Source organism: Tenrec ecaudatus, chromosome 4 (assembly GCF_050624435.1).
Source record: "Tenrec ecaudatus isolate mTenEca1 chromosome 4, mTenEca1.hap1, whole genome shotgun sequence".
Classification (NCBI taxonomy): Eukaryota; Metazoa; Chordata; class Mammalia; order Afrosoricida; family Tenrecidae; genus Tenrec; species Tenrec ecaudatus.
The window spans coordinates 60255728-60276818 of NC_134533.1; the positions used below are offsets into that span (position 1 = coordinate 60255728).

The following is a 21091-nucleotide window of genomic DNA, read 5'->3' on the forward strand; positions in this document are numbered from 1 at the left end:
TCAGCACCCACTCCATGGCAGAGAGTAGTAGGAGGAGGGTATCTGCTACTTGTGTGTGTGTGTTGGCCTTCTGTTTGCTTCCTCACACTGTCGTTCTCTTTTATCATCTCCTCTCCCCGGTGGTTTTCACGTTCTGGTTTCTCCTACATGCACACATTTCTGCCATACTTTCCTCACGTGTCTTGCGGCTCCGTTTCCATCCTGACATCTGCCTCCTGATGTTTCCTTCCTTCCTTTACACCTCCCCGTGTTCTTTGCTTCCCCTTTTGCCTGAGTGGTTTTGCATGGCTGGCAGGCGGCCGTCTTCATTGTTGCGCTGTTTCGTCTGCACAGTTCGGTCGGATGTTCTTGTGTCGGTCAATGCTCATGGACTCTGTCCTACCCTGTCTGAGACCAGAGCTCTAGCTCCGCTTCGCTGCAAAGATTCCAACAGGGTACTGGCGAGGAAAAGGGAAAGTGGATGGAGTTGTGGGTGGGTGGTGGGAGCTGGGGGATTGGTTGGTTTCCGCTTTATTTCCCTAAGTTGTTCGCAGTCGGAAAGCTGAGTTAGTATGCCAAATGGGGCCCAGCTCGTTCTTCCTTCAGTGAGAATGAGTTTTAGATTGCAGAGACAACCTGGCCCAGATGTCAGCTCCCGATTCAACCGTTTCTCCAAGCAGCTCCTTTCACCCCCCCAACTTGGCAATGGAAGGAAAAGGCAGCAACAGTCCAAAGAGTTGGCCCTGGACTATTGTCCGGCGGTGAGAGGGCTTGCCCTGGAGCTTCTGCACGCCTCCTGCCACTCAGCCCATCCAAGGGGGCTTGCGTTGCTTATTTTCTCTTTAGTCTCACTTCCTGGTAAATCCTTCCATGCTGTCCAAGGAGGGCTTTCGATCACCTGCCATTCTTGCCTTCCTCCTCGGTCAGGAGAGCAAAAGAGCAGCCGAGGCTGCTCGTGTCCATCGCTCCTTCCCTTCTCCCCTCCCCTCCCCTCCCTCTGAGCCTCACTCTCACATTCTGTTGTGTTGGGATGGAGAACCTTCCAGAACACCTGACTCTTTAGGAGAAGCGGGGGAAGGGTTATCAGGCTCTAGGTTGATTTCTAGCAATTTCTGCTTTTCTGGCCAACCTTGAAAAGATCTCTGTCCTCTCCTGTGTTTGAGAGCTGCGGCATCGTTTTGGTTAGTTTAGAACTACTTTGTTGTTGTTGTGCTACTTTGAGTTCTGGTGTTTCTGCCCATCCTGCAATCATCCCTCAGGCACTTTCACAAGGCTAGAGGCCTGGTTTACTTTTTGCGGTTGCTGCTCAGCCAGAGGAGGCTCTCGGATGCCTTTCCCTTGGTGACTAGACTCTAGTGTAGCCTGCAACCCTGGGAAAGGATGGAGATCAGAAAGCTGCTGGCCCCAAACCCCCAAGAGACGGTAAAACACGGATAAATATAAAGTCCTGCATGCAAATGAAAACCTCTATAGTACAAGATGAGGCTCACATGAGAGATTTCAGGGTTTTGTTTAACCGTAAATGTACTGTGAGCTGATAAGGCACAGCAAGGAAATGCGGCATAAATAGCAAATGCTGACGACTTTGTTTAACCCTAAGTGTACTGCGAGCTGATAAGGCACAGCAAGGAAATGCGGCATAAATAGCAAATGCTGACGCCCGGGACATTCTCCTGTGCGTCCAGTATGTTAGACTGCAGCTGGACAAGAGCAGTCATGCAGGGAGGGGAGGGGCCTGACAGCCAGGGCCCCAGTGGACCACAGTGGGCAGCTGGGGAAACTGGGCTAGAGCCGGAGAAGGCTCCTGTCTTTAAGTGGGAAAAAGATTTGGGAAGAACTACTTGATTTGTTCTTGCTGCTATCAAAGCACAGACCTGGGAAGTTTTAGGAGAGAAAAACAACCATTGGTTCTGGTGGAGGCAACTGTATTTCTGACAACTATACAAGACCTCATGGTCTTAGCTTTGTCCTGGAAATACTGGTTTTTAACTCTTATCTATGGGGGTATGGAATCAGATGCTGATTTCTAGGTAATGCATAGAAGGGGAAACTTTTTATTTTATATATATATATATATATATATATATATATATATTACAGTTTTATTGGCACTTCTTCCACATATCATTCAAGTCAACAGTTCAGTCATATCAAGTAGAGTTGTACAGTCATCACCACAGTCAATTTTAGCACATTTCTTTATCAGTTGCATTCACTATTAGTACCATTATTTTTTTTAAACTGTGGCAAAAATATACTCAATACACAATCTCCAATTCAACACCTTCTATATATCTATATATTCCAGTGCCATTGATAGTACTCTGTTACACAACCATTGTTGATCTCCTTTTCCAAATTATCCCAGTACCATTCACATACACGCGATGCTCCCTAAGCACACACTCTTCCTCCTTCACCCTTGGGAGCCACTGGTCAACTGTGGGTTCTTTTTTCAGTAGTTTTCCTGATATAAAAATATACTTACATTGTTGAGTCACTTGTAGAAAAAGCTGAATACACATAATCACAATCAGTTCTAGTGCTCCCTCCCGCTCCTGCATTCATTGTTAGCTCCCCCATGCCCTCGTCCTTCCCAACCCCAGTCCCCAATAAAGCATTGCATTGGTTTTTGTCTATTCCCCCATTCCTTCTGTGATTCATCAAGTGGGAGAATTAACATAAACAATTAAAAATGAAGCAGAAAGAGGAAAGTAATAATAATGTAAAGATAAACATAAAGTGTAAGAAAGAAAAGACCACCGACAATATTTTAAAAGCCAGAGAGAAATTTTCTGTTGTGAAACAAATGAGAAATATTTAAGCCCAGAGCAAATTTTAGAGTGGGTCAAGAGGGAGGTCGACTGGCCCAATATCCTATGAAGCCACAGTTGGATCCACCATAATCAAGTTCACAATCATCTCTGTCTGATAGGGAAGCTGGTCTAGTCCCTTGCCTGTGGGCAGAGGGCATCTGCCAGAGACTTCTTTTTTTTTTAACGTTTTATTAGGGGCTCATACACCTCTATCACAATCCATACATACATCAATTGTGTAAAACACACCTGTACATTCTTTGCCCTCATTCTTTTCTTTTTTTTTTTTTTTTGGTTGCTTAGATTTTTTTTAAAACAATTTATTGGGGCTCATACAATTCTTATCACAGTTCATACATATACATACATCAATTGTATAAAGCACATCTGTACAGTCTTTGCCCTAATCATTTTTTTCTCCTCTTTTCTTTTTTTACATTTTATTAGGGACTCATACAACTCTTATCACAATCCATACATATACATACATCAATTGTATAAAGCACATCCATACATTCCCTGCCCCAATCATTCTCAAAGCATTTGCTCTCCACTTAAGCCCCTTGCATCAGGTCCTCTTTTTTTTTTCCCCTCCCTCCCTCCCCTTTCCCCCCTCCCTCATGTGCCCTTAGTAATTTATACATCGTTATTTTGTCATATCTTGCCCTATCCGGAGTCTCCCTTCCCCCCCTTCTTTGCTGTCCCTCTCCCAGGGAAGACGTCACATGTGGATCCTTGTAATCAGTTCCCCCTTTCCAACCCACTCACCCTCCACTCTCCCAGCATCGTCCCTCACACCCTTGGTCCTGAAGGTATCATCCACCCTGGATTCCCTGTACCTCCAGCCCTCATATGTACCAGTGTACAGCCTCTGCCCTATCCAGCCCCGCAAGGTAGAATTCGGATCATGGTAGTTGGGGGGAGGAAGCATCCAGGATCTGGGGGAAAGCTGTGTTCTTCATCGGTACTACCTCACACCCTAATTAACCCATCTCTCCTAAACCCCTCTATGAGGGGATCTCCACTGGCCGACACTTGGGCCTTGGGTCTCCACTCTGCACTTCCCCCTTCATTTAATATGGTATATATATACATATATACATATACACACATATACACACACATATATCTTTTTTTTTTTTTGCATGATGCCTTATACCTGGTCCCTTGGCACCTCGTGATCGCACTGGCCGGTGTGCTTCTTCCATGTGGGCTTTTTTGCTTCTGAGCTAGATGGCTGCTTTTTCACCTTCAAGCCTTTAAGACCCCAGACACTATCTCTTTTGATAGCTGGGCACCATCAGCTTTCTTCACCACATTTGCTTATGTACCCATTTGTCTTCAGCGATCCTATCATGGAGGTGTGCAGTCAATGATATGATTTTTTGTTCTTTGATGCCTGGTAACTGATCCCTTCGGGACCACTCGTTCACACAGGCTGGTGTGTTCTTCCATGTGGACTTTGTTGCTTCTGAGCTAGATGGCCGCTTGTTTATCTTCAAGCCTTTAAAACCCCAGTCATTATCTCTTTTGATAGCCGGACACCATCAGCTTTCTTCACCACATTTACTTGTTCACCCACCAGAGACTTATTCTAATTAGATACTTTGCAGTTGGATTTGGGGGTGAGCACTACTCTCCTTAGTCTTAGAGAATTTGGGTGTTCACAATTTAAGGTCTGATGTTTTTCCAGAAGGTGACATTTTAAAGTTCATTTGCAGAAGAATAACTAGACAACATCTACCCTGAGAAACCTGCCCAAGAGTGGGATTTCCCCAAGCCTGGCAGCCAAGCAGAGTCAGTGTACTTCCATGTGTCAAAAGCCAGCATCTGACCCCTGACACAAGACCCTACTTGCTACTGTGGGGGGCAATGGAAAGGACACTGACTTTGGGGCCAGGCAGAGCTTGGCTTGAAGTCTGGCTGTGTCATTTACTAGGCCTGGGGCTTTGGGTAACTCGATGGATCTTTCTTGACCTTGGTTTACCTGGCTGTGAAATGGAACGATTAAGCTTTAGTTCTTTGGGGCATTGTGAAGGTTTAACTAAGGTAACCACTACAAAGCCCTTGGCATATAAGTTGGTGTTTATAAGTGTTAGAGTTCTTCCGTACCCTACTGAACTGCTGTGATTTCAAATAGACCTATTATAAGGAAGCCTTTTTTTCCTCCTCCCCCAGGGCCCCCTTCTGAACTCTCTCCTGCTGTTGAGGAGGAAGAGTCCAAGAGTGGCTTGGATGTCATGCCCAATATTTCTGACGTGCTGCTGCGCAAACTGAGGGTCCACAAGTCTCTCCCTGGAAGGTAAAACCAGGTGTGGGCTGCAGTGGAGCCTGTAGTGGGTGGTCCTTGTGATACAGTCAAGGTAGGACACTGAGCAGCATGACCCTGGATCCCTGACCCCAGAAGGGACACTCTCTAGCAATCCTGAAAGAGCTAATTCACCCGAAACAAAAAGAATAATGAAAATCCAGGCGGGCTAGTTCAACTCAAAGAGCAGATAGGATGCATAGATGGACACAAAGGTTCTTGGAGACCCATGGCAGGAGAGCATGGTGGGCTTTGGGCTGGGAGATGGAGACTTCTTTCTTTTTAATTGCGTTTTGGGTGAATGTTTATGACAGATTTCAATTCCAGGTGGCCTTTTCCTGTACCTGGGAGCTCTCCAGTCAGTTATCTACAAAGAGAGAGATACAGAGCCTTGGGGACCACACAGAGGAGGGGTGGCTGCTTCTGCAGTACGATCTAAAACAGAGTGCCCAGGCCAATCGGCCAGGTGTCTGCATAGCTGGAGAGGTAGAACACCGGAGACCACATGGAAGAGGGCTGCGTGGAGTCCCTGCCAGGTCTTTTCCACATGAGGGGTAGTGGCCTTGTTTTTAAGCTGCACACCTTCCTGTGAGCCACAGGGGTCATAAGCCCGCAGTCACTGGAGGGGGGGGGGGCTTGAATGGCTCAATGGGTCAGTGTGAGCAATGGCCCTCCGACAGTGGCAGCACTAACAGGCCTGGATCCCTGCACTGAAAAGCAAACCATTTGGAATGTAAAGGAAGAGAGAGGAGCCCGCTAAACCATAAGACCAGAGGAGGAGTGTGCAGGTGGGGCCTATAGCCGAGTCTCACAAGCTCAAGAATGAGTGGGAAATGCTATGAGTAGGACAAACCAGGCAGGACTGATCCCAGGTTTTGAGGGTAGATATGAAGGAGCAGGTTTTGCCCAGTGGGTGTGATCTGTGCATATTCTACACCGTAATCGAACATAGAGTCATCAGGCAATACTAGGAGGGACCGAGCAAGAAAATGAACACCAGGAGACGTGTGAGAAACGCAGGAGGTGCAGGCAGCACCCCAGTGGGGAGAGGATGTGGGCTGGGTGGGTGCACGTGAGGAGAGGCAGAGAGGGGTGTCCAGAGGCAGGGAACCCAAGGGGAGGCATGCATGAGAGCTGCAGGTTACAGAGCACGCATAGATGCTGTGGGCCCCTGAAAAGGAAAATTCTGTTGTGTTTCACTTTGTCCTTACTGAAGGTTCAGAGAGATGAAGCAACTTGCTGAAGAAAGACAGACAGAAGTTGAACTCAGATTGGGCTGCTTCCAGATGGAATGCACTTTCCGGCCTTACTAGGGGCCTGTAATGGCACCCAGCTACCATGGGAGCTCTGCTAAGGAGTCTAGTAAGGAGCGGGGCTTGTTAGGAGCATGCTTGGCTGCTTGCTGTACAATTAAGTTGAAGATGATTTTTCTGGTTAGAGGGAGGGGACCTCGCCAGTGAGTTGAATGGCCTCGGTTCCATCTTCTTGGACTCTATTTGAAGGTGCTGTGAAGCAGAGCCAATTCATGGAGGGTCTTGATTTTATTCTAAACCCTATTACAGGAATTTGAGTCCTGAGGCAAGTACAAAACTTGCTAGGCCTTTGCCTTTCTGAGGTCCACAGCTCTGCCCCCCTGCCCCTACTGACCTAAGCCAGTTTTTAAGGGACAGGTCTCAGTCGGCCACAGCCTAAATCATGAGTTCCTGAGGCTTCCTACATGAAAACAAAGCAACCTTAAGTTCTATAGCAGGGCGTCCTGGTGGTGCTGTTCGGGAAGTGGCTCCGCCAGCGAAAGAAGACTACCTGTTCCTGGGAAGATCCATAGCCTTCACAGGGTCACTGTGAGTTGGAATTGACCCTATGGGAGTGGTTTTTATGTTCCGTAGCAAAACATAAAGTAGTGAATCATCAACTTCAGAAAAGAAGAAGCCCGGTTAATAATTTAGGGAACTAGGCATACTGTATATCACATCCCAACACACAGAGGCAAACTGGGCCGGTGTTGATAAACCATTCAGACAGCACGCGCATGTCTGCATGGCGGTTAAGGCGATGTTCCCCTGCAAAGGGTCTGCCAGGTGGTGTCGTGGCGAGAATGACAGCGCTCAGACGTGTTTGCACTGGTTTATCCCATGGTCCGTCCTCTGCTGCCTGGCTGGCCCCAAGGTTCAGTGGCCTCATCCTGACAGGAAGGCTCTCACAGGGGTGAGAACCCGCCCCTTGCAGAGCTGCCTGACCCTTCCCTTTGGTCCCAGGGTCCCTCTGCACCTGTCAGAGGAAGGAAGCTGGGTTTCCTGAGTCTTCTTGATGGCAGGCTCTGTTGCCAAGTCTTATGACGTGGGTAGGACCCCTCCCAATCCTCCCCCGCCCCCCTACAGGAAAGGAGCTGTGCATTGTTTACATTGCCCGGGTGAGTTACAAGCAAGAGCCCAGCAATAGCCAAGCTGGAGCAGGTGTGCCCAGGAAAGGATCGTGTATGGATGGGACAACCTGGGCCGTGGGGACCCTGAGGAGGAGCCTCTCAGAATGACACTCCTCCACCAGCGAGGCCTTTCCTGCTCACCCGGTGACTCCAGCAGTGGGAGGGCCTTCCCGGGAGCTCAGGCCGGCCGTCCTTTCTCACCTTTCATCCTCTGGCCCACAGGCACCCTCACCCTCACCTGCGAGGGAAGGCCAATGGTCACAGGGTTACAGAGCCAAGGAGCCCCAGAAAGATCCTGATGCCAACTCGGGTGAATAGCTTATAAAGGACTTCCTACATCCATTTTGGGGGCAGGGAGGACATCCTCAAAAACCACTCTGAGTTAATTGTAATGAGAGTTGGCATTCTGGAGTGCCTGCTGAGGGTGGGCGTTAAACGCACACACACATACACATACCAGGAGGGCTCAGAAAGTCCGTGGAAAAATTCTATTATCTTTTAGTTCCATTTTTTGATGAACCTTTTATGCATGCGACTTACATAAAAGTCTTTTGAGACTCCTGCAAAGTAGATATGACTATTGCATTATATAGATATATATAAGCATACTGGGACTTAGAAAGATGAAAACACTTGTCACGTCTACAGCCATACCACCCTGAAGGTGCCCGATCTTGGAAACACTTGTCAAGAGCCAGAGTTTGTAGTGATGCTGCTGGAGGTCTCACCCCAAGACCAAGCATTTTCCATCACATTTCGACTGTAAGAGTCACTTATGGGAATGAGAGTAGAGATGCCAGAAGGATGAGGGGAGTGGGGGGAGGGGAAATCGATCACACGATCAACCTAGAAACCCCATCCCCTCTCAGGGAAATGAACAATGGAAAAGTGGGTGAGGGGCGATGGCGGGTGACGTCAGATATGAAAACAATAATCTATAACTTATCAAGGGTTTGTGAGGGAGGGAGGGCAGGGGAGAAAGGGGGAAGAAATGGGGAGCTGATATCAAGGGCTCAAGTGGGAAGAGAATGCTTTGAAAATGATGATGGCAGCTTATGTGCAAATGTGCTTGACCACAGGATGAATGTATGGATTGTGATAAGAGATGTAAGAGGCCCCAATAAAAGTATTTAATAAAAGGAAAGAAAAGTCACTGTTGGGACAGATATTTCACTGATTACAGAGCAGATACCCAGGGTATGCTACACAGTCTCCGTTTCAGCAACTCGGCTTCCTCTTCCTCTGCCGGTCATTCAAAGCCATCTTGTGGGCCATCGCATTGGCGGACGCAGTCACCCTGTGTTTTCTCTTTCCCACAGTGCCCCGCCACTCACTGAGAAGGAAGTCGAGGTAAGTGACTCAAGAGCTTGGTGACATTTTGTGCCTGTGCTCGAATGGCCTTATTCCAAACGGCCCCTCCTCTGGTACTGGCCCCGAGTGGGGGACTATGGCAATGTCCTGAGTAGCCCTCTTGAAACTTAAAGATACCCAATCTGCCTGAAGCTCCTGGGAGGTTCCCATAGAGTTGGTCAGGGGTGAGAATTTAGTGGGAAGTGTCACATTTCTCCAAGGATGATTTATGTTCTTTAACAGTATGACTTACAGGCACAGAGTCGGGGGTGGGGGTGGAGCTACAGAACTGAAACAAATGTATTTCAAAAGGATTAAAAGACGGTCAGGTTTGATGTTTCAAGTCTGTTCTAAAGGAAGAAGGCACTTTCTTCTGAGTGTTGCAGACACAAGGCAGCGAGTTCAGAGTTCAGCGAGGGCAGCAGACTGTGTTACCAGCTGTGCAGCCTTCCTGCCTCTGCTGTTCCTCCCCGGAGAGGGAGCCCGAGTGACTAGGAGGAATCTGCTGGTTGTTTCTGGTGAACGGGGTAGATGGGGAAAGAGGTTAGATGCGGACAGATGAAGGCCAGTACAAGGTGGCTTCCAAGACATTTATGTTGACATAAGAAAGGCAGCAAGAATGTGGATGATTCCAGAATGAGCCTTCTGGGTTGGGAAGCTGACGGGTTTATCATCTTCATAACACGGTTTGCCATGATAACAAAACGAGCATACCTTTCTTGACGTGCACTAGGCCAGATAAGCAGGGGGAGCCAGTGTGAACTATCTATTCCAGATAATGGTAAGTCTGTACATGAATCTCACACTTGTGTTTACAACTCCCACAGCCATCCTTTCATCTGACTCTCCCCAAATTCTGAGAAGCAGACGGACAAGGAATTAATACAAAGGAGAGAACTGGCCAATTCAGGAATTTTCCCAAGTTCCCAGAGCCAGCTCTTCTGTAGCACACCATGGTTTAGGTCTGCTATGTGGAAATCTGAGATTTGATCATTATCGATGGACTTCTTGGGGCGAAGGTCTGCATAAGCCACTCCTCTGTGAGCTCAGAGCTCTGTTGCCCCCAGTCTCTGTGAAGATGGGCCATGAGGAGTATTGTTTAATAGCTAGCTACAGACAAGCACAATCGGCTCTCAGCACAGCCTTGGAATCTGACTGAAGTTGAATTCTGGCTTTGATGCTCACTTGGTCTTATGTCTTTACCCCCAAAGTGGCTGTCACACTTCTATTATGGATTCAGTTGTGTGTCCCCAAAGATGTGCCATAAACCTTACTCTCTATGCCTTGACTACAGTTCTATTTGGGAATGAAGGGGCTGCCTTTGTAACACTAATGGGACAGGATTAGAATAAGGTCTGCCAAGTCTGTCTCTGGAGATATCAAAGAGGTTAGCAAGCAACCAAAGAGGCAGAGGTGGGGAAGCAAGATGTCAAGGAAGGAAAGATGACTCAGATATAGAAACAAAGCTGAGGATTTCACGATAGAATTTTACAAGATCCATGATTGCTTTGTTGCAAGTACCTATTTTCAACAATATAAATGATAACTCTACAGATGGGCCTCATTGGATGAAATACACAGGAAGTCAAATCAGCTACATCTGTAAGAAAAGATGATGGAGAAGCTCAATATCATTAGCCAAAACATGGCCAGGGGTTTCCTGTGGAACAGATCATCAATTGCTCATCTAGAAGTTCAGGTTGAAGATGAAGAAAATTACCACGAAAACCAAAATACAACCTTGAGTACATTCCACCAAAATTTAGAGATCATCTCAAGACAGATTTAACAGAAGACCTGATGAACTGTGGGATGTCATCCACAACAGTTTATCTAATGAGAGCAAAAGGTCATTAAAAATATAGACAAGAAAAAAAGAGGACCTGGTACAAAGGGCTTAAGTGGAGAGCAAATGCTTTGAGAATGATTGGGGCAGGGAATGTGCAGATGTGCTTTATACAATTGATGTATGTATATGTATGGATTGTGATAAGAGTTGTATGAGCCCCTAATAAAATGTTTTTTTAAAAAAGAAAAAAATATATAGACAAGGAAGAAAAGACCAAAGAGGATGTCAAAAGGTACTCCAAAACTTGCTCTTCAATTATGAAGTAAATTAGCCGAACAAAAAATTTCAACAGGAGTCAAAGGAGTCAAATTAAAAATATTATAATGAAATGTTCAAAGACTTGGCATTGGAAAGCCAAAAGAGAACATATTCTACATACTTCAAGCTGAAAGACCTGAGGAACACAATAATCCAAGCCTCAACTTGAAATATTAAAGTCGTCTTTTGTCAAAATACTGAACGGTGCAGGAACCATCAAAAGAAGATTGATGGGATATACAGACCCCAGAGAATTAGTCAATCTTCAACCCTTTCATGAAGAATCTTCAATATTTTCATGATAATCAAGAATCAATGGTATTGAAGAAAGAATTCCAGGCTGCCCTGAAAAACTCACTGTCACTGAGTCAATTCTGTCTCATGATGACGCTATAGGGCAGGGTAGAACTGCGCCAGTTTTTGAGACTGTAACTCTTCACAGTAGTAAAAGGCCCCATCTTTCTCCTATGAACCAGCTGGTGGTTTCAAACTGATGATCTCTTGGCTAACCCAACACAACCATTATGCCACCTGGGCTCCAAGCTATCCTGAAGGCATTAGCTAAAGACAAGACTCCAGGAATTGATGGAACACCCATGGAAGTGTTTCAACCAACTGATGCAGCCGTGGAAGTACTCACAAGTCAATGCCAAGAAATTTGGAAGACAGCTACCTGGCCAGCCGACTAGAAGAGATCTATATTTATGATTCCAGAGATAGGGGACTTAACAGAATGCAGAAATTATCAACCAATAGCATATCACATGCAAACTGGGGTTTTCTGAAGAGAACTAAAAAAACAGGTGCAGCCGTACATTGACAGAGAGCTGACAGAAATTCAAGCCAGAGCTAAGAAGAGTACATGGGACAAGAAATAGCATTGCTGGCATTAGCTGGATCTTGATTGAAAGCAGGGAATATCAGAAATAGGTTTACTTTTGTTTTCTTGACTATGTAAAGGAATTCGACTGCATGGGTCATAACAAGCTATGGGGAGCATGGCAAAGAATGGGAATCCAGAATCCTGTGTTCTTGTAGAATTTGTCCATAAGGCAAGGTGTGTGTCAGGGTTGTATTCTTTCACCAGACTTATTCAATGGTTATCAAAGTTGGACGAGATGAAGAACTTGGCATCAGGATGGGGAGAAGGCTCACTAAGTGTGATACACAGATGACACAACTTGCTTGCCCAAAGCCAAGAGAACTTGAAGCACACAACAAAACAAAAACAAAATCCACACAACTGAGCCAATACACAGCATCATGATAAATGAAGAAAAGATTAATGTTATCAAGAATTTTATTTTACTTGGATCCATAATCAATGCTTATGGAAGTAGCAGTCCAAAAAAATCAACTGATGTGTAGCACTGGGTACATTTACTACACAAGACCTCCCTTGAAGTGTTTAATAGCAAAGTTGTCACTTTGAGGATTAAGGTGCACCTCATATGTGACATCTGGACAATGACCTGGGAGAGCAGAGAATTGAGACCTTTGTACAACGGTGCTGCTAAAGACTAGTGAAAGTTCCATGGACTGCCACGAGAGCCAAATCTGTCTTGATTTTGTAGCCAGAATGCTCTCCTTAGAAATGTAGATGGTGTGACTGTCTCTCAGATACTCTGGGCGTGTTATTAGGAAGGACCAGTCCCTAAGGGGGGCATCGTTCTTGGGAAAGCAGCGAGTCAGCCAAAAAGAAGACTCTCTGTAAGATGGGTCAACACAGGACCTGCAAACAATGGGCGTAAGTGTAACAGCTGTAAGAATGGGGCAGGACCAGGCGGGGTTGCCTTCCATTGAACACAGAGTTGCTTTGACTCAGCTGACTCGATGGCACCTCGTAACAATAGCAACAGCCTAGATTTCCTTGATGAGACTCTTGGTAGAAGTATGAATGTCAAAGGTAATGATGGGAGAGCCCAGAAGGAAGTCAGAAGAGCTATACAGAAAGTCCCTAACATCTTAGAAAATACGTATGGTACCCGCAACAGAACCTTGTTAGAAATGTGGACATTAAAGGTGCTTTTTATGCAGTGGTAGAGAACTTGTCTGAGTTATATTAAAATGCTTGGTAAAATAAAGTCCTTGTAACGATGAACTTTTGTATTTGACTGATGAGATGTCTAAATCAGATATTAAATAAAGTGGCTGGGTGGTTTCCCCTTGCCGCTTACAGAGCCAAGACATGGACTTTAAAAAGTGAAGTGTTCAAAATGAAAATAGAACTTTAAAAGTTGGAAAATTCTGTTGTATAAACTAAGGACCTGTGTCCTAGGATGTTCACCGAGGATGTGACTGCACATCTTTTATTAACGAGTGAGCCTGTGACCAGTGGAGCCAAACAACTAGCACAGCAGAAGAGCATCAGCTTCAATCCACGGGGACAGAGGAATAACAAAAGGCAAGAACGGGCGCAGTGCGCCTCTTGGACTTCCAGAGGCAAGAACGGGCCCAAGGAGCTACCCCGCTGTCCTCCAGGAAAAGAAAGGGACCTCGAGCCGGTTGACGATCAGCTGAGTGATTGGAAGGTGTTCTCTCGACTTCAGAGTGGTGTCATGGTCTCCTGGATTTCAAAGGATGGGTTCACGACCGTCTAAGTTCACTCTTCTAAGTGTGCAAGAGTCACATCTTTGCCAACTTGGTTCTAGACGACGGGGCTGCCATTCAGGGGAATAAAGCCACCGACCCAAAGCTAAGGATGCAAAGCTGCCGTGCCAGCCGGGGCTGGAGTGGTGTGATTGCCACTCAAGTAGACTAGGAGAATGGGGTGTCCTAAAGTTGAGGGAGTAGAGCTACTATGCCCTGGGACTTGGAAGACAGAGCTAAAGCCCAGGGCTGAGGGAACTCCACCCCAAATTCCCAAGGATGTAGCCAATATCCAGAGTCTGGATGGCAGAGCCGTTGCCCAAATGAGCTTAGAAAAAGGAGTGATTATTTTCAAGACTTGGGAGCAAAATGTATTTGTTCTATTGAGTTAAGAACATGTATTGTACCTGTTTTCTCTCTGCTTCCTCCCATTTATCTACTTCGTGCTTGTTTTCCCACTGTATTTTGGAAAGAGATAACCTGGGCCCTAGATTTCACAGGTTTGCAGATTTTGCTCCAGGATGAAATATGCCTAAAGACTCACCCACATTGGATTTTAGATAACTCCGAGGATGAGATTTGGGACTTGGAGTTGATATAGGACTTTCAAGATGATACATTTTGGGGTGAATGTGTTTTACATGTGGGAAGGACATGAATTTCAGAGGGTCAGAGGAGGAATGTTTCAGATGGAATGGTATCCCCTAAAATGTGTTGTCCATCCAAACCTCTATCCCAGGGGTCTGCTCCCTTTCGGAAGTCAGGAGTCTCTGTCATTAGGATTAGTGTAGGGTGTGCTTTGAGTCAATTTCTTGAGTCACCAGACTCCAGACTTACTGTCATCAAGTTGATCCCGATGCACAGTGACTCTGGAGGCCAGAGCGGGTTTCCGAGGCTATAAATCCTGATGGGAACAGAGAGCCTCCTCTTTCTCGTGCAGAGCGGCTGGTGGTTTCAAACTGCCGACTTACGCCCCCCAGAGCTCTTTCTTGGGGTAAAACGGAGAACAAATAAGCCAGTGAAAGAAGTAGAGATGGGAGAAGAGAGATGCTAAACCACGTGAAGGCAAAGCTCAGAGAACTTGAGGGAAGGCCTTATTGGAGAACTGACAGAGAAAGCCTTCCCCTAAACTCCTAGATGGTGAGAAAGTCAACGTGTCTGTTAAAGCCAGGCGCTCGTGCTGGCTCTGACATGGCAGCACTAACTAAGCTTCCTGTCCCAGAAAGGAATTGTGGGGATTAATTGAGCTAACATGGTACATGCTCAATAAGGAGTCATTCTCAAAATAGCTGTCACCTTGTCATTGGGTGGGTCCTGGCCCTTCAGTTCTCTACCGGAGATGTCTGCTTACTGTGGGTCATGTTACATGAACTTCAGCAATGCAGGCAGGGTTGGTTCATCCCATTTATCAATCTGACTTGGCAGGGTAGGTCACTTGACTTGGGCAGGGTAGGTCAAGGCTGTGAGATGAAGGCCATTGCTTCCTCTGGGGTGTTTATCTGTCAAGTTTTCCTCCCCGATAATCTCCTATTCTAGGAATTCCATGTCTGCTCAATTCTACCTTTTAAAAGTTCATTCATGCAGACTGCATTTTTGGCATGGAATATTTATTCCAGAAACTTCTCTGTACAGGATCATTCCCAGCAGCTATTAAAGCTGCTCTTGAAGTAGGATGTAGAATGCTCAAACTGCAAGCTGGTCAAAGTTTACTTTAAGTCAACATGGCTTAAAGCTCAAATGGATTTTCTTTAAATACAGTGATTTCGTGTGAAACCACTGAAACATCCATGCAATAAATCCTAGCATAAATCCAAACTGCTTACACAGCCCGCTGCACTGGCCCGAGTTTGTCTAAACCCAAATACAGGATGTTATTTTTTTTTTAACTTTAGGGAAAAGCAGTGTCATTCCCTAATTTTTCAGTAAAACTCATTTGGCCTCTCATGCCCAGCCAGGACCTCGCAAAGTCTGCAGGTCGCTTTCTCGTTTACTGTCTTCTGTGCTGACTGGTAAACTGTCCACACGAGAAACACCTGTGGCCTTGTTCTCTGTGGTAACTCCTCCTAGCATCTCTTCCCCACTCTTGTTCCCACCAGAACGTGTTCGTGCAACTGTCCTTGGCCTTTAGAAATGACAGCTACACTCTGGAATCCAGAATCAACCACGCTGAAAGGGAACGGAATTTGACAGAGGAGAACACAGAGAAGGAACTGGAAAACTTCAAAGCTTCCATTACGGTAATTATGGAGCCTGAGCAGGGATATTTAGGGGAGGGGCTGTCTCCAAGGGCCCTGCTGGATGTCTTATTTCCCCCAGCCACCTGCCTAACTCCTCTGAAGTGAGAAATCAGATCCTGAGCTGGACAGAGTCCACCTAGAGAGCTGGGAGAAGCTGAGGAAGGGATCCCGGAGGCCTGACTACAGCAGGCTGTGGCCTCTGAGCCCCTGGGAGCGGCTCAGGAAGGAGAGGGAGCCGAGGTGGCAGTGGGAGTTCCTTAGGGGCTAGGGAAGCCAGCCAGGTATAGTGCGTCCACACTGGGCTTCTCCAGCCCCCAGAAGGGCCTTTGCCCAGGCTCTGCCCGGGCCCGGCACTCCTCTTAGGCAGGATGAGACCCAGGACTCATGTGCCCAGTGTGGGTGCACAAGATCCCATGCAAGGTCCCTCTCTCCTCTCAAGTCTTCAGCCTCACTCTGGCAACCCTGTGAGCACCGGGAGACCTATCAGAAGCTGTTGGAGGACATCGCTGTCCTGCACCGCCTGGCTGCCCGTCTCTCCAGCCGAGCTGAGATGGTGGGGGCTGTCCGCCAGGTAAGCCGCACCAGCCCCCAACCTTGCTGACTGGCTTGGCTCTGCTTGCAGTAACCAGGTGATATGAAGACCAGCCATAACTACCGGTGCCGTCTGTCCACGGCTACTCTGCACCAGGCACCTATGTACATTATGGGGGTTAAAATATTTTTTTTAAACTTTTTATGAGTGAATTAGGTGAAGGCTTACCGAGCTGCTCATGGTCTTACTCCCACAGTTGACACACATTGTGATTTAACTCCTCCACTGCCGCCCTCTCTACGGACCATTACTTATCCACTGCCTCCTGGCTTTCCTGTTTCCATTCCTCTTCCTTCCCAACTTCCTGAACTCTGACCTGGGCTTCATGCTGCTCGTTTTCTTGTGACTGTTGACTGTGCCGGCACGGAGGTGGGTTCGGTGTCAGGGCTGGAGGATAGGGACCCTGTGTCTCTATGGGACCAGTAAGCCCAGGCTCTTCTGTGAGCTTGCGTCCTGTTCTACATTTCCCCCCCTCTCTCCAGGACCACCGAAGGTCCTTTCAGAGCAGCTGGTCGTGGTGGCCAGGCACCGTCTGACGCGGGCCCCAGCGCTGTGGGACTGGCGTGGCCATGGCTCCCCCAGGCCACGGAGGCATTGCTTTCCTGTGCCTTTGGCCGGTAGTCCGTCTTCTTTCCTCCAGACAGGAGAGGCCAAGAGTCGCCCCTAGATGGCTGCTACAGAGCTGTTCAGACCTCTGTCACGCCTCTCCGAGTTACGGTGTAGAACAGTGGCTTCGTGAACTTTGTTGTTACACATGGCTTTGGGGTCCCCTGCGGCTGGGAGGTTCTTGTGGTGCTGCTATGAGTATTTGGGGGACACACAACTAAACTCAAGACGATGTTTGGGAAAAAGCTTTCTGTGGACACATGAGTTCGGGAGTTGCTGTGTACCGTCTTCCTATGTTGGAGATTTATAACACACACTGGGCTCATCAAAGAAGTCCCATATAGAGTAAAAGGCTTGTTTAACTAACCTATGTATTTCTCAAAAATTTTTTTGAGAATACATATGTATCTCCCATGGGACTCGTATTTGGTAAAACATGATTTAGGGAAAACTTAGTTCTTCTTTATTTCATCCTCCCAGAAGCTCTCTGAAATAAATATCCATCCCCCCAGTGAGTACACTGAGTCTCAGGAAGGTAAGTCCGTAGTCAATAGGAGGGCTGGGCTCCCAGTCGAGGCCTGACCCCTCTCTAGGCACCTGAGAACGCCCTGCTCCAGCATCTCCTGACTTCTCATCCTTCCTCCAGCCGCCCTCCTGTGTGACCTTGGCCCAGTTACTGAGCCCCTGAGCTGTAGCTTCTGCCCCGGGAAAACGAGGATGGCTATAGAATCTGCCCTCCGGGGTTGCTGCGCCTGAGGGTGTTCTTCCTGCTGCTGTCACCTGCATGTGTGTCCCGCCCGGCGGCTGTGGGAGCTGAGTGTTCCTGGGAAGTAGCATGGGGCCAGGAGGGCGGGCGGCTGCACGGCCTCCTCCCTGTGCTTTTCTGGGCACAGGGCCCCAGCCTCAGCAGTAGCACTCGGGAGGCCGCACCCGGTGGCAGCAACACCACCCGGAGGACGCCAGGGAAGTGGCTGGGCTCAGCTCACAGCTGCAGGGCCCTCTTCCAGGGAAGGGTCACGGAGCATGTTCCTCTCAGGGATTCGAGGGAACAGAAGCAAAGCAGCACCTTCCTCATTTTGCAGGTCCCTCCCAGATGTGGTCATGCGCTCCAGTCAGGGTTCTCCAATGGCTTCCTCAGCCCGAGTGCCTCGGCCCGGGCCCTTCTTCAGCTTGTCCTTCCTCTGGTTTCCACGCGGACGCACACGCCGCTCTTCACTTTCCTCGCTGATCGCCCTGTCCCGTTTCATTCCCACCGCTGCCCCCTCTCTGTCCCACACTCTTACGCTCGGACAGTCATGGCGCCTCTCACTCGACATGCTTCCCAACTCATCTTTCTTTTCCTGAATAAGCCCAACTCACTGCTTATCGCTTCTGATTGGCTGCGTCCTGCCCTACTCTGACTTGCCTGGATAATGCTAGTTAATCAAGACAGTGCTCATTTGATTTTTGATGTGAGGGATAGTGCAATTGGAGTTTGTTCCACCAGGTCAGACTGTTAATCAAGCTTTCTGTTTGGAAGTTGTAAAAAGGTTGCATGACAGTATGCGACAAAAATAAGGCCTGGATTATTATTATTATTTTTTTTTTGCATTGAGAAATGCTTTTTTTCTTTTCTTTTTTAAATCATTTTATTGGGGGCTCATACAACTCTTATCACAACCCATACATCTATGTGTTGAAGCATATTTGTACATTTACTGCCATCATCATTCTCAAAATATTTGCTTTCTACTTGAGCCCTTGGTGTCAGCTCCTCATTTTCCCTTTCCTCCCCTACTCCCTCCCTCACGAACCCTTGATAATTTAGAAATTATTAGTATTTTTTCATGTCTTACACTGTCCGATGTCTCCTTTCACCCTGCTGTCCATCTCCCAGGGAGGGGGTTATATGTAGATCATTGTGATCAACTCCCCTTTCTCCCCCACTTCCCTTTACCCTCCTTGTATCACTACTCTCATTTTGGGTCCTGAGGGATTTATCTGTCCTGGATTCCCTGTTTCCAGTTCCTATCTGTACCAGTGTACATTCTCTGGTCTAACCAGATTTGTAAGGTAGAAATGGGATCGTGATAGTGGGGGGAGGAAGCATTTAAGAACTAGAGGAAAGTTGAATGTTTCATCGTTGCTACACTACATGCACCCTGATTGGCTCATCTCCTCCCCGCGACCCTTCTGTAAGGGGATGTCCAGTTGCCTACAGGTGGGCTTTGTCAAGCATAATTTTTAATAGCATCTTTTTTTACTTTCCAAAAAATTCCAGTTTGAGAATAAATCTTCACTCTCATACAAAGTCCAGGACTGTCCTGGATCAGAACCTGTGTTCTTGGAGCTCCTGTCCTGGGTGTCTCATCCCTGTTGCACATAGCTACGTGGCCAGATGCTGCTCAAATCCTGCGTGCCCTTCATTCCCGCCTTCCTGAGTTCAATCTCCAGCAGCACACATGAACTTGTGCCCATGCACAAGTCTATGGCATTGCCCACGCTTGTCATCTGTGGCATTGGGATTGTGCTGTTCTCTTGTTCTCCTTGCGTGCAGGGCCCTGCGTTCACTTCTCATCTCACGTTGTGAAGACAGAACTCTTAGACACAAGGTCCTGTCCAGTGGCTCCCTGTGCTCTTTCCAATATTCCCACTCAGAGCCTCGCTCAGAGCCCGTTGACAGCTGCCCTATGCACCTCTCTGTCCTCCCTGCAGGAAAAGCGCCTGTCCAAAGCCACCGAAGTGATGATGCAGTACGTGGAGAACCTGAAGAGGACGTATGAGAAGGACCACGCTGAGCTCATGGAGTTCAAAAAACTTGCCAATCAGAACTCAAGCCGCAGCTGTGGCTCCTCAGGTAAGGAGCTGGGCTCCAGCCTCACCTTGACCCTGACGTGAAGGACTATGATGGCGGGAGGCCCAGGACCTCTATCAGGTGCAGGCATGCTCCCTGTTCCTGTCCCAACCTGGCCCACTGGAGTGGCTCAGGTGACCCTGGGGACTGGATCCAGAAAGCAAGTGACCTCCTAACTCAGGGCACCATTGACCCCAAGTCCCAACTACTAACACAGAGCCTGGCAGCTGCTCTGTCAGTGTCAGGAGGCCGTGGGAGAGTGATACTTCATTGTGCTCTGGGTTCCCTTTTCTGTGCAATTCCTGGTCAAGAATTTGGGATTTATCTTGGATGACATTAGGGATCTGACCCAAGATGTCAATCATGGAAGCAAATGACCACATATGTAGTTAAGGAGAGTCCAGCTGATTGCAGTGTGGAATGACATCACTGAGGCAAAACCAGAGGATGCTGTTACCACAGCCCAGGCGAGAGGGGAAGTCTAGGACGTAGGGATGGAGGAAGACCCTGGGTGAAGGAGCCGTTGCTGAGATCAGAAGTGTAAGTCCGAATGGACCCAATGGCCATGAGGTGGTGGTGGTTTCCGTGGGTAAAACGCCGAGCGTTTCACAGCTCTTTACAAATAGCGACAGGAGCACAGGAGATGGGCCACCTGATGCAGCTTAAAGGAATCAAGGAAGGAAACCTCTCAGAGGGCGGAACGACCCTTTCACAGGAGTCACCCGATTCACAACAGTACCCAAATGACAGTGATGAAGTAGCAACAAAAATAATGTTCTGGTTGGGGGTCCCCACCACATGAGGAACTGTATGAAAGGGTTGTGGCGTGAGAAAGGTGGAGAAGCACTGGACTAGAGGATCAGAAAGTGTGAAGTACACGTTAGAGGGGGTGCTTATAGCGCTCCTGGCGAGGAGAGAGATGATGGCACCTTGGGGAAGGATATCTCCTTGATCTTGGGAGATGTCCACCAAGGTTTGAGGTCTGATTGATGGGGGTGGACAGCAGGAGAAACAGGCCTTTCAGTGACAGGAATCCCTGTGGAATGCAAACATCCGTGTTACCAAAAGCAGAAAGAGGGAAAGTACAGAAAGTGTAACAGATGGAGAAACCCTTATAAACAGGAGGTTTCACAAGTTTCCTGGGGAATATCAGGGACACTTCCGAGAGTCCAAAGGCCATGTACACATGTTCCAGGCTGTCTGCTATGGCTCCTGACCCACACATCCCCGGCCGGGTCTCTAACAGACCACT

At 47.7% G+C, this 21091-nt stretch overlaps 1 protein-coding gene across 7 annotated transcripts in view; it reads left to right on the top strand.

The window, feature by feature from the left end:
* IRAG1 (inositol 1,4,5-triphosphate receptor associated 1) overlaps positions 1-21091 on the top strand; it is a 132919-nt gene that overhangs the window by 82733 nt on the left and 29095 nt on the right. For all 7 annotated transcript variants that reach the window (XM_075546076.1, XM_075546073.1, XM_075546074.1 and 4 more), the window contains 5 exons: positions 4974-5097; positions 8845-8875; positions 15668-15808; positions 16248-16379; positions 19701-19842. In XM_075546076.1, coding sequence (XP_075402191.1) covers positions 4974-5097; positions 8845-8875; positions 15668-15808; positions 16248-16379; positions 19701-19842 — 570 coding nt within the window. The remainder of the gene's footprint in view (positions 1-4973; positions 5098-8844; positions 8876-15667; positions 15809-16247; positions 16380-19700; positions 19843-21091) is intronic.